At 41.5% G+C, this 13,344-nt stretch overlaps 1 protein-coding gene across 1 annotated transcript in view; it reads left to right on the top strand.

Annotated features, from left to right (window-relative positions):
* The window catches only part of ZNF451 (zinc finger protein 451), a 43,534-nt gene that overhangs the window by 11,326 nt on the left and 18,864 nt on the right, over positions 1 to 13,344 (top strand). The window contains exons 4-10 of the mRNA XM_086461503.1: positions 538 to 649; positions 1,271 to 1,379; positions 2,699 to 2,825; positions 6,727 to 6,880; positions 8,994 to 9,141; positions 9,701 to 11,352; positions 12,460 to 12,594. Of these exons, the coding sequence (XP_086317629.1) occupies positions 538 to 649; positions 1,271 to 1,379; positions 2,699 to 2,825; positions 6,727 to 6,880; positions 8,994 to 9,141; positions 9,701 to 11,352; positions 12,460 to 12,594 (2,437 nt within the window). The remainder of the gene's footprint in view (positions 1 to 537; positions 650 to 1,270; positions 1,380 to 2,698; positions 2,826 to 6,726; positions 6,881 to 8,993; positions 9,142 to 9,700; positions 11,353 to 12,459; positions 12,595 to 13,344) is intronic.

Here is a 13,344-nt window from a genome sequence, read left to right as displayed (position 1 = left end):
CTGGGCGGCTCCTCACTTCTCATCAGGTAGTGCAATCTGCAGAATTAAAATTACTCTTCAAAGTGAAACTGCCATCTTTTTTTTTGCCTCAGCAATGGAACAAGTTGACTCTTTGGTTTCAGTAACCATTGTGTGTTGCCTCCTTTTTTAAAAAAAAAAAAAATTCATTATTATTTCTTTCTTTTTATAAACTTAAATATCTTCTTGGTTATGTACATGCTTCAGAAACTTCAGTAGGTGCAGTAAATTAATTGACCAAAGCTGTATCTTTTATTTAGGGCACAAAAATTAGTACTTTTAAAAAAATTACTTATGTTAATGCTGTTACATTCCATCTGTATTGTGTTATATAGAGGTTGGTCAAGTTGTAAGATAGGTTGTTGGGGTTTTTTTCCCCTTAGGCTTTTGTGTTTCAGGTTTTTTTCCTTAGGTTTTTAGAGACCCACGTGTAAGTTTTGGTATACGTACTTAATCTTGAATTTTTTATTTTATTTTTTTAAATTTGATCACTGCCTTACCCGATATTCTCCCCTTAAGGAGAAAGTTGATTCCCAATATGCTCATGGGTTGCAAGAACTAGAATTTATCCGGGAACACAGTGACACAGAAGCTGCAAGATTATGTGTGGACCAGTGGTTAAAAATGTCAGGTAAGGACAGGAAACTAAGTTTCAGTGATGCGTTTTCTAGGTCCGGCATTGCAGAAGAGAACATCTGATAATTGCGTTGAGCAGTACTGGCATTGAGCTTGCAGGTGCCTTTTATACATAACCAAATCTCACAATATTAACTTTGCTAGAATGTGGCATTTGAAAGTTCTTATACACTCATTTCCATAAAAGCTATTCTAATGTTTTGCTGTCTAGAAAATTTAATATATAAAGTCTAAAAACCGCTAAGGCAATGTTAATGGTTTTTATAAGCCAAGTTACTAGAAGGAAAAATATTAGTGCTGAACTGTTGCTCAGGAAAATGTCTACATAAGTAAGTATAAATTCAGAAATTTAATTTGATATAAAATACTGCCTGGAGGACCTGGAGGAAGGGTGTCCAAGTTTTTGAAAAGTAATCCTGCTCAAGATAGAAGAGATAGGTTCTTCAACTGAAAAAGCAAGCTTACCATAGTAGGACTGAGTTACAATATGTTGTTAGCTTGCTTTTAAGAATCAATGTAACTTGATTTTTAAATGCTTTAGGGCTTATGTGTTATTTTGTTTTTCTTAACCAGAATCTGAATTTTAGAGGCTTAAGTGCTTTGTTTTATAATACAGGTCTCAAACCACACACTGTTAAAAGTGGAAAAAGTCCCATATCTTGCCCTGTGATGCATTGCAACAGAAAGTTTGATAACAGACATCTTCTCCTAGGTCACCTTCAAAGGTAAGGACATAGTGCAAGAGCTCAGTGCAAAAAAAAAAAAATGAAAGAATGTGTTTGAATTTAGGACATCAGCATCAAGTCTACTTTAAACTGCCTATAGTGACAAAATTCCATTTGGAGAGCAGGTTAATATGTTACAGGTTTTATATAGGTGATGTGATGAATTTTGTGGTTGGTTGGTTTTTTTTTGCGGTTATCTTTTTCATTCAGAATTGATTTCTTGCTCTTGCTGAGCATTTTTTAATACCTGGGTTTTTTTAGAAACAAGATTTCTGTTCTCCAGTTCTGTTATTTCTTCATCCAGACTTGAAAAAGAGCAGAAGGCTAACGTGTGTGACTTGATGGTAAAATTTAAAAAAAATGGGCCTAATGAAGGGAAAGAGCAGCAAGAGCTATAGGCCAGACATTTGTTCATGGCTGATCATTGCTAGTCAGCACTCACTGTCTGGGGTCAGTTCCAGCATGTGCTGCCTTCTAGTTAGTGAACGTGTCATGGGAAAGATGGTAAGGAGGGAAGCTGAAGGGAGTATTGTGGATTAACTCCAGTATGCCGCTCAGCCCCACACAGCTGCTCTCTCACTCACCCCAGTGGGATCAGGAAGATAATCTGAAGGGTAAAAGTGAGAAAACTCTGGGCTGAGATAAAAACAGTTTAAGTAAAGCAAAAGCTGCGCATGCAAGCAAAGCAAAATGAGGACTTCCCATTGGTGGGCAGGGCTTTATCACATGTAACAGTTACTTGGGAAGACAAACACTGTCACTCCAAACATCCTCCTTCACCCAGGTTTTATTGCTGAGCATGATGTCATATGGCCCAGCTGTGTCTTCTCCAAGCATCAGCTCACTGGCTGGGCAGTCTAAAAAACCAGAGAAGGCCTTGATGCTGTGCAAGCACTGCTCAGCAATAGCTAGAACATCCTTGTGCTGTCAGCACTGTTGGTCATAAATCCAAAACAGTACTGTACAAGCTGCTACAAAGACAATTAACTCCATCCCAGACAGAAGGAGTGCAGGGAGGTAAAAAGAAATAAATTTTTAATATCTGCAGGAAATGGAGGCTTTGTTAGTTCCCTTGCTCTTAAAAACAGTATGATTCCTCTGCAAAGCGGTCATTCTAACAGGTAAGCTGCGGGGCGAATCGCCTCTGTACAGGATACTTCAGTTGATACAGTTAATGATATGGGAAGTGAGGAATTTTACAGTTGAGGTTGATTTGATAGTTTTTGTCCAACAGCTTCAAAACCCAGAATTTTTCCTATTAAGAAAGCATTTTGACTATTTAGAGGTGACTAGTTTGTTAATTATTTCTTCCTTTCCAGGTTTGATCATTCTCCTTGTGACCCAACAGTCACATTACATGGACCCCCAAATAATGCTGTTGCCTGTGTGATATGCTGCAAAATATTTTCGACCTCTCAGCAGTACAGTGATCATCTTTTATCTAAGGCAAGATCATAAGTAACTCGCCAGACTGAAGATAGTAAAGGGTTTTCAAGACATATAATTATACACTGATTTTTTTTTTTCCTTTTAACCCTCCTTCTCTCCCTTCTTTTAGTCTTCTAGATGTTTTTCCTATCCTGCTGTGTTTCAAACACCTGGTGTATCCTGATTCATTTGGCTTCCATTAGTACTCCCATTAGATCCGACTATTAGGTTGTACGTTCCAGCATACCTTCAAGAGGGCTGTAGTTCTGTCGAGCCTCTTGTCCCTCTATTGGTGCTTGAAAGTATTCCCCTTTTTTTGCATCTCCAAAACTATGAAAGATAAAGGCAAGAAGTTAGGGTGAAATAAGCGATGGCAAAGAGAAGCAGCAGAAAGGAGACAGGGGTGGAAAAAGAGACACCAGGATTAGAGAAGAAACTTGGGTGATTCAGATGCAACTGTTTCTTCACAGAATCACAGAGTGGTAGGAGTTGGAAGGGACCTCTGGAGATCATCTGGTCCAACTCCCCCACCAGAGCAGGTTAGCCTAGAGCAGGTCACACAGCAACATGTCCAGACAGGTTTTGAATATCTCCAGAGAAGGAGACTCCACAACCTCCCTGGGCAGCCTGTTCCAGTGCTCTGTCACCCTCAGAGTAAAGAATTTTTTCCTCATGTTCAGGCAGAACTTCTGTGCTCCAGTTTGTGCCCGTTGCCTCTTGTCCTGTCACTGGGCACCACTGAAAAGAGCCTGGCCCCATCCTCTTGACACCCACCCTTTAGATATTTATAAGCATTGATAAGGTCCCCTCTCAGTCTTCTCTTCTCCAGGCTAAAGAGCCCCAGGACTCTCAGCCTCTCCTCGCAGGAGAGATGCCCCAGTCCCCTAATCATCTTCATAGCCCTCTGCTGGCCTCTCTCCTGTAGCTCTCTGTCCCTCTTGAACTGGGGGGCCCAGAACTGGACCCGGTATTCCAGGTGTGGCCTCACCAGGGCAGAGTAGAGTGGGAGGATAACCTCCCTCGACCTGCTGGCCACACTCTTCTTAATGCAACCCAGGATACCGCTGGCCTTCTTGGCCACAAGGGCACATTGCTGTCTCATGGTCATCCCGTTATCCACCAAAACTCCCAGGTCCCTCTGCAGAGCTGCTCTCCAGCAGGTCGACCCCCAACCTGTACTGGTGTATGGGGTTATTCCTCCCCAGCTGCAGGACCCTAGACCCTGTTAAATTTCATCTGGTTCCTCCCTGTCCAGCTCTCCAGCCTGTCCAGATCTCTCTGAATGGCACCACAGCCTTCCACTGTATCTGCCACTCCTCCCAGCTTCATATTGTCAGCAAATTTGCTGAGGGTACACTCTGTCCCTTCATTTAGGTCATTGATGAATATATTGAATAGGACAGGCCCTAAAACTGACCCCTGGGGAACACCGCCAGCCACAGGCCTCCAGCTGGACTTGGCACCCCTGATCACAACCCTCTGAGCTCTGTCCTTCAGCCAGTTCTCAACCCACCTCACTGTCCACTCATCTGTCCCACACTTCCTAAGCTTCCCTATAAGGATGTGGTGGGAGACAGTGTCAAAGGCCTTACTAAGGTCAAGGTAGACCTCATCCACCCAGCCAGTCATTTTATCACAGAAGGCTATCAGGTTGGTCAAGCATGATTTCCCCTTAGTGAATCTGTGCTGACTACTCCTGATAATCATCTTTTCCTCAATGTGCTTAATAATTACAGCTGGAATGAGCTATTCCACCACCTTCCCAGGAATGGAGATGAGGCTGACTGGTTGGTAGTTTCCCAGGTCCTCCTTCTTGCCCTTCTTGAGGATTGGAGTTACACTGGCTTTCCTCCAGTCCTCGGACACCTCTCCTGTCCTCAATGACCTTTCAAAGACAATGGAGAGCAGTTTTGCAATGGCATCTGCCAGCTCCCTCAACATCCGTGGGTGCATCCCCTTCTCTGTTTCCAGTCTCTCTGGTAGATGTATTTGCTGCTACTCACTGGTTAACTTACAGAAGGGAAAAGGATATTCATAGAATCATAGAATGTGTTGGGTTGGAAGATACCTCTAAAGGTCATCTAGTCCAACCTCCCTGCAATAAGTAGGGACGTTTCTAACTTGGTCAGGCTGCTCAGAGCCCCGTCAAGCCTGACCTTGAATGTCTCCAGGGATGGGGCTCCACTACTTCTCTGGTCAACCTGTTCCAGTGATCCACCACCCTCATATTAAAGAACTTTTTCCTAATGTCCAACCTAAATCTGCCCTTTTCCAGCTTAAAACCATTACCCCTCGTCCGATCACTACAAACCCCTGTGAACAGTTCCTCCCCTGCCTTCTTATAGGCCCCTTTCAGGTATTGGAAGGCCGCTATAAGGTCCCCCCGGAGCCTTCTCTTCTCCAGGCTGAACAACCCCAACTCTCTCTGCCTGTCTTGATAGGAGAAGTGCTCCAGCCCTGTGGTTATTTTCATGGCTCTCCTCTGGACCTGCTCCAACAGGTCCATGTGCTTCTTGTATTAGAGGCTCCAGAGCTGGACACAGCACTCTGGGTGAGGTCTCACCAGGGCAGAGTAGAGGGGCAGAATCGCCTCTCTCGATCTGCTGGCCACACTTCTTTTAATGGAGCCCAGGATGCAGTTGGCCTTCTGGGCTGCAATTGTGCACTGGTGGCTCATGTCCAGCTTTTCATCCACCAGTACCCCCAAGTCTTTTTCCACAGGGCTGCTCTCTAGCATGTCTTCTACCAATAACCTAGCATTTGACTTTTGATTTGAATATAGGCTAATAGTATTTGCTTTTCTTGTTTTTGTTCCTCCCTACCTCCACTTTTTTGACTTTTTTTTTTTTTGATGAAGCTCTCTCTCTCTTTCCCGCTATTTGTAACTTACCAACTGTAAAACCTCAGTTCAATGACAGATGCTTAGGTGTTCTCTTTTGGGTGTGTGGTTTTATTTAAGCAGTCTGTTGTTGCATTGGGTAATGGATAGCATTTTCAATGTTTACTCTTTTAATAACAAATATTGTTGTGTACCCACTTAGTCTCCAGAAGCTGTGTTAAATTCAGGGGAAGTTTTAGTTACTCTGACTACTTTTAGCTAGTAGTAGTAACTCCTGGTGCATAGTCATACCTGCCAAGCTTGAAAGATTGCATCAGTTTGTCCATGGTCTTTTCCCATTGCTTCCAAGGTGTGTGCCTGTGGTGTGTCCAGGGGTGTTAGCAGGAGTTAGAGAAGTTTGGGGAAAGGGGTTGACTCTTGGAGCAGGCAAGAAGATGGGATCATTTTGATGTGGAAGGATGGGGAGTTAATACTAAACAAAGCTGTGGAAGAAAGCATAAGCATATCATGAAGATTCTTTGAGTGACATAAGAAAGTCAGAAGCAAAATTAAAGGATTTTTGTCCTGAAGGCAGAGGTCTGAAGTTGATGTAGAAGGCAAAGGGGGTGGAAAGAGTTGTCTTTGAAAGTCATGGGCCTGTCATGTTACTCTGAGGAGCAGCATTTTAAGAAGTTAGAGGTTATCAAGATTAGGGAAGAACCGATGTAAGGAGAAACAGCTGCTTTAGTGACAGGAGGAGCTTTTTCTGAGAGCCTGGGTAAAGGGACTAGCTGAGAACTGATAGAGCCCATAGTTCCTGAGGAAGGTGATTACTACCAGAGGTGCAAGAAGGGAATGGAAAAGGTGTCAGTGTAGTAGGCATGAATAGCTAAGTTTAACAGTGGCAGTTTGGCCAGTCCCTTGTGTCTCACAAGCTGAAGTGCATAGGGGTAGGCTGTCAGTAAAAGTAGATGTGGTAGCTAAAAACCTGAAAGTGAAAATACTACCGCAGAAGTGACAGAGGAAAGGAAGGACGTGAGGAGAACTGGGACTAGTTTCTTGACTTAATATTTTTCCTGACTAGATAATTTTCTCTTCCAGCTAGATGAAAATGATGGACATAAAAAAGATCTCCCTCCACAGCATATTCAGTGTTTTGCATGCCCAAACTGCTTCCTCCTTTTCACCAAAAGAGACGAATGCTTGCAGCATATGTCAGAGAAGAACCACTTTCTTCAGGTTTCTAAATTGAGTGGTATGTTGCTACTAAATATACTGCTTTTCACTCCTCTTAGTTGACCGTTATGATATGAAGTGAATTAACTTTTTTTGCTGTGTAAAAAAGCTTAAGGTTTTTAAACTTGCTTTTAAACTTATTTTTATTTTAAGGTCTTAAATGTGATACAGTTCTGTAAGAGGAGATGCTTTCAAATTCATATTTTTGTGTAGAGATCACAGAATGTTAGGGGTTGGAAGGGACCTCGAAAGATCATCTAGTCCAGCCCCCCTGCCAGAGCAGGACCACGTAGAGTAGATCACACACACAGGAACGCGTCCAGGCGGGTTTTGAATGTCTTCCTCCATCATGGTTGCTGTAATGACAAAGCAGGCTTTCCTTTCTCTCCATGCTGTCAGGTCTCGTATAACCTTCTTGTGCTGCAGTGACTCTGTGCAGCTGCTGTCCTAAATAAGTTTACGTTTAGCATGTTGATAGGAACACATAAATTTCTTTTTCAATTCCAGTCAGACTGGCTGTAATGTTCCTTCCCATTACTGTAGTGTCTGAGGTCTGCTGGAGGCTTTTTTTTTCGTGTTGGTGTCCTTTGCATTCCTGATGGAAAAGACCAGTGAGAGTTTCTTCTCCTTATAACTGGAAATTTAGCATGCTTAGCTGGAACAGCGCTGCTGCCAGACTGATGCCTTGCACTGGCCGCATTGCTGCTGAAAGCTGCAATACTGGTTGTTTTGTGAGCTGGTAACACCCTGAAGCATACTTATAGATTCCACAGGAGGTCTATCTGATCATGGTCTTGAAAACAGGTTTAATGGCCACCATAGCTGTACTGACTTTTTAGCTTTGACAGAAGCAACACCTATTAAAGCATTTATTGAATGTTAGGTAAATGGCTGAGACAGATGAGATATAGATGGAGTTGACTTCATAGTCAAGAAGCTCCCATATTTTAGATAGTTTAGCTTTCAGGATAAGTCTACATGGCCAAATGGATTGGTATAGTTATTTCTTATCTTCATAACTGTGTGTTCTACTTCTGCTGTCCCCCAGAGCGGCTGCAGGAAGTGTACAGTAAAGACAGGATTTGAAGGACTCTTCCTGCTGGTAGAGTCAGTATTGCCATCTTCATGGAAGTGACAGTCAGCTGCATGGTTCTGAGTTCTTTTACGTGTTATAAATCTAATGTACTTTTATTCTCAAATAGGTTATTAATTCTGAATGTGCTGACTGTAGATGCCTTTAAAATCAGGCCAAAGGTTTTAAAACCTGCAGAGTTACTGCTTTGAAAAGATTAAAAGCACAAGATAGTGTTTTCTTCTTGAGAGCTGTATAGGCTTATCTCGGAACCGAACCAGGAAGTGCTCTGGTTTTTCCTTTGCATTGGTAGGTCTTCATGATTAATATCGTCAGCATGGTCTGTGAGATCTGGCAGTGAAGTTAGTTGAAAGGCAAAACCTCAAATTACTGCCTGCTGATCATCACATCTTACTGAACAGAAAATTCAGAGAGAATTTGCCTCCTAAGGTGCAGAACATTAACAGCAGTATATAGTTCGTAAGCCATTTCCCATTCTCTTTTCAATAGAAGTTTTTTTTTATTCTGCTGGTACCTGGAGTTAGGCATAGAGTATGTACTTGGAACAACAGAGTCCTGCACCTAAAAATTTAAGGAGAATTAGCTTTGAGGATGGGGAAGAGAGAGAGAGATGATTGGAATATGTGGGAACTTGTTAAATGAATTGTCTACTCTTAAATACACTGTGGCTTTAAACAAAAGTGTATGTAGTAAGAGTAGACACGTGATGATAGATGGAGAGGAAACAGGTTAATAAGAACCTTTCTGAGAGATCTGACCTGACCTTGTAGAAGGAAGAACGGGCAGTAGTCCGTCACAGAGTATGAAAAAGCAAGATATAAACAGATTCAGATATGAGATTGTTACAGAAGTTTAAAAAATTAATGTAGTTTTACTTAGAGCTTCCATTGCACAATTACTGTGACTCAGCTGACACATAGTCACTTGTTTTCTGAACCCTGTGGCAACTGGGTAAAATTGTAACTATGTCACTTGAGAGCTGAAATACTATGAAAGAACTCTTTAATGTGGTGTTGCGCTTTCTGCCATTCCATCATAGATGAAATGAAGGCTGGCTTTCCTCTACCTTTCCCATCCTATGCAAAGAACCTTCTGATATCTCTGTGCAAAGAGGTCCCCTTCCAAGTGAAGTGTGTATCCTGCTACCAGGTACTACGCTCGCATATGGAATTAACAGCTCATTTCAGGTTTGTGAGAGACAGCTGTCTTTATAATGTGAACAACCATAGATCAATAATAGATGGGCAGACATATTCTTAGTAGTGCTAGTGGATTTCAGGGCATCTAGGACAGTTTGAATGTTGACTTCCTGAGTAACCCATCGAAAATCTGCTCCATTTCCATGTCTTTTACCCCACCTTACCCCACACAATCCACTGCAGAATGCTGATTGATGTCTGTAACTTTTTTGTTGCTTTTTGTAACAGAACAACGGAACTTGCTTGCTGTTCCACTATTTCTAAGTTGGCAGTACTTGATTTCTGAAATGTATTGAGTCCAACACCATAAGCATCAATCTAAGTACTAATTTTGGAAATTAGCCCCTAATTCTCTTTAAAATGCAGAGACTAGATAGGCGTTGCATGTTTTTGTTGGCAAGCTAGTAGGTGAGTTAAAGTATACAGAGGACACTATTTCCATGCACTAGTTGCTGTAGCTACTAGATAATATTTCGAAGTACATCTGAAAGTTTAAAAATGTTTCGGGTTATGATATAACCTCTTCAATTTTTTTAATCCATTCTAGAACACGTTGTCGTAATTCTGGGCCTGTGGCACTGTCAAAGAAGAGCATCTCCCAAGTTGCAGAGATATTTAAAACAAAAGGTCACTGTGAGAACTGTGATAAACTCTTCGCTGATAGGAATCAGATCACCCAGCATAATCAAACCACTCAACATAACATTAAAGTTCTTACTACGATGGAAGAGTCCATCTTGATGTTCTGTCATATTAATGGAAAAAATAAAAATCAGTCTCATTTGTGCCATATTGTGGATCGGTCAAGACTGCTGCTTAAAAGGCACTTGATGTCGAATGAGTCTACCAGTGAAGGGGGGTCTACTCCTTCGAAACGGAAGAGCGATTTAAAAGACGAAACTGAAGATTGTGTTGCAAATCAAAGTCAAGGTAGTGCTTGCAAAGTAAAAGCCTGGTTTTGTGAATGCCTTCAAAAGTTTTTTACAGAAGAGTCAGTAGAAAAGCACGTTTTATCAGCAAACAGGATCTGTCACAAGTGTGCTGTGTGTGGAAAGCTTGCTGAAAATTCAAGCATTATCCGCCTGCACATGAGTCGGTTCCACGGGGGAGCTCACTTGACTAATTTTCTTCTCTGGTGCAGGGCGTGCTCTGTGGATCTTGGAGAAGAGGATGTTAAGGGGCATGTGACTGAGTTTCATGGTGGACATGGTTACTATTATGAGCAAGAAGCTCTAGAAGATGAACCCATGCCATCCGCTTCTGATGTGGCGTGCACATCTGCAGATGATAGGAAAGACTGGATTCCTAGTCCTATGGAACTTTCCCCTGAAAAAAGTCCTATTCTGGGAAAATGGCAGTGCCGCATTTGTGAGGAGATGTTTGAGTCCGAAGAGAGCGTTAAACAGCATTGCATGTCCTTAGAAAGCCATGCATTTCACAGGTACTGCTGTGGCTTGTGCAGAGATCACTTTCGGAAAATAGGAACGCTGCAGCGGCACTTCCAAGAGCATCATAACCAAGAGATAGAATTTAAATACTTCTGTGGCCTTTGTGGTGATGTCGTCTTTGACACAGAAGAAGCTTTTCTAATCCATTATAAGGAGATTCATAGCGTGGACTATTTGTTTGTGCCTGAGCAGATGGAAGTATCAATAAAAACAGAGGAGGACTACCTCCCAGTAGAAAAAGGAGACAGTTTAACCTGTGGTTGCCGGACAACTTATGTCTCCAAAATAAACAGGAGGAATGATTATGTGAATTGTCAGAAAGCCCTGCTGCAGAAAGGAAGCTTATGGTTTCGATGCTGCCTCTGTTTTGCAACTGCACAGAATTTTGCTGATTTGGACAGTCATCTTGACAGTCACGCCTCACTGAAACGTAAGGAGGAGATGTATGTAGTTAGATGTGCTGCGTGCGATAAAAACTTTGATGATCTTCACAGTGCACATCAGCACTATCACATGAAACACTGCTTCTTGCAGAAACCTGATCTATCAAGTCTTGCAGCAGAATCAGAAGCCACGGTATTCAAGTTCACAGCAAGTGGGGCTTGTGTGGACAGAAAACCTCACAAGCAAAAACTTCAGGCACATCCATCCAAGACTCAGGAAAGCCCACACTCACCTCCTCTGAAGGCACCAATACACGGAAAGAAAGAAAAGACAGAGAACTCAGCACACGCTGAAGAACCTGGTGAAGGTTTGTAGAAATTTTTTTTTTTGACGTTAGAAAAAAAGAGCCTTTAACACATTGTTTCATTGTCAGTATGTAGCATATAATTTGCCTACATCCAGTCTATAAACCAGCTCAGAATTTAACAGTTGTTATTTCTCAGAGCTGCGTTTTGAATTCTCAGTATTTGAGTTTCCAGAACTTGGACTCAGCAATTTATTGCTGTATGCCATATGCATGAAGCCTTTAAAAAACCAAAAAGTAGGCAGATGTGTTCTGGAACTGGAACAATTAGTTGGGAGCGTAATTTGGTGTTAAAAGGAAGAGGACAATCAAGGACCCAAAATAGAGATCCAAGTCCTAGAATGTAAAAGTGGTCTATAAAACACACGCATCAAGAGAAACTTGCCGCCTTTGTATTTATAAATACTTATGAGCCTGGTAGTGCTTTCTGTGTGGGCAGTCCTATTATAACACCATCTTTTCAGTTTCCTTAGCTTGCCAAAAAAATAATTTCAGCTGAGAATTCGTATTCTTAGTATGTATTAGGGGGTTTTGCCTTAAGCATGCAAATATTTTTTAAGTTCGTGTCACTTCTTCCAACCCAAACCATTCTATGATTCTCAGAATGACATCAAGAATGCTGAAGGTGTACCTTGTGTTAAAAAATTGGAAGTATTTTTAATTACTCAGTGTCATAATGCTTTTGATTAAAAAGTTGACATTTATGTTAGCTGTAAGGCAAAAAGTATGTCTCTAAAGATTTTTACATGGTTTTGTGCATGTGAGCAATTAAATGCCACAGAGTTGCCATAGTAGGGGATGCACAGTTGAATATTAAATGGACTGTTAAAATGTCTCAGTGCAGGACCACAGCTTTCTATGCCTACCACAAAACTATCCAGCTCTACAGCATTGTATAGCTAGATTCTACTTTGTCTGATTTGTGCATTATAAATACTACTTCCGTTGATTTAAAAACAATGCAGTCACCAAATAGGATCACATTTTGTAACTTTTAGCTTATAGAACAGTTGAATACATGAATTTTCAAAACCGTATCTGAAGTTGATGTATGTTGGTTGAGCAGAAAGTCAGGTGAACTTTAAATGCATCCTTTTTATCCCGTTGAAGATGGTGAACTTCCTGATCTTGACTACCTGAGTACCATGACTCACATTGTGTTGGTGGATCTGGACAACTGGGGAAGCTTATTCACGCAGCTGCCAGCTAACCTGAACCAAGGGACATTTATCTGGGGCTTTCAAGGTAAAAAGTGGTTGAAGGAAATAGGAAGATAAGATTAACAAGTCTACATAAATACTTGAGCAGAGATTCTTTGAATCTGAGAGAATGAAGCACAGGAAGAAGCAGCCACGAAGGGGGCTTAAGTCACAGTGTCACAGGCACTGTGTAATATAACTGGTCTTGAACTTTTCGAACTCGGTCTTAACCTCATCTGCTCTTACTATATTCCTTGTAGAATATTGTTGCAGAATTGCTCAACAGTTTAGGAGTCTTTCTGGCTTCCCTGCTGAACTTAATTGGGCTGTATCATGCTAAGTTTTCATAATTATTGGGACAGCCATGATACTTAAGAGATTATTTTCTTTCTAACTTCCAAGTCCTTGTCCTGATGTTCTTTTTAATTCCAAAAAGCATGATTTTACATTCCTGTACTTGAGTTTCATTCGCTTGCTCCTTAAGCATGTCCCTGGTCATCCTGCACATCAATAGGTGCATCTCACATCTGGAAGATACCAGTAGTGGTACAAGGTGCTTGATGGAACTCACATTGTTACGGGTTTGTAAGAAAACTTTTTGCAAAATCTACCAATAGCATCCGTTTAACTTGATACTTTTCTTTACCTGACCATTCTTGAACCAACTTCTTGTCCACCTCATGCTTTTTCTACTGGTTTTCTCTGTATCTGCCTTTATAACTATTTTGTCTGTGGTACATCAAGTAGTTCAGTAAAGTCTAGATAAGGGATAGTTTCAAAATATTTATTGCCTGAA

Source organism: Leptosomus discolor, chromosome 2, assembly GCF_034619465.1.
Source record: "Leptosomus discolor isolate bLepDis1 chromosome 2, bLepDis1.hap2, whole genome shotgun sequence".
Classification (NCBI taxonomy): Eukaryota; Metazoa; Chordata; class Aves; order Leptosomiformes; family Leptosomidae; genus Leptosomus; species Leptosomus discolor.
This window is presented reverse-complemented; position numbering and strand designations above follow the sequence as displayed.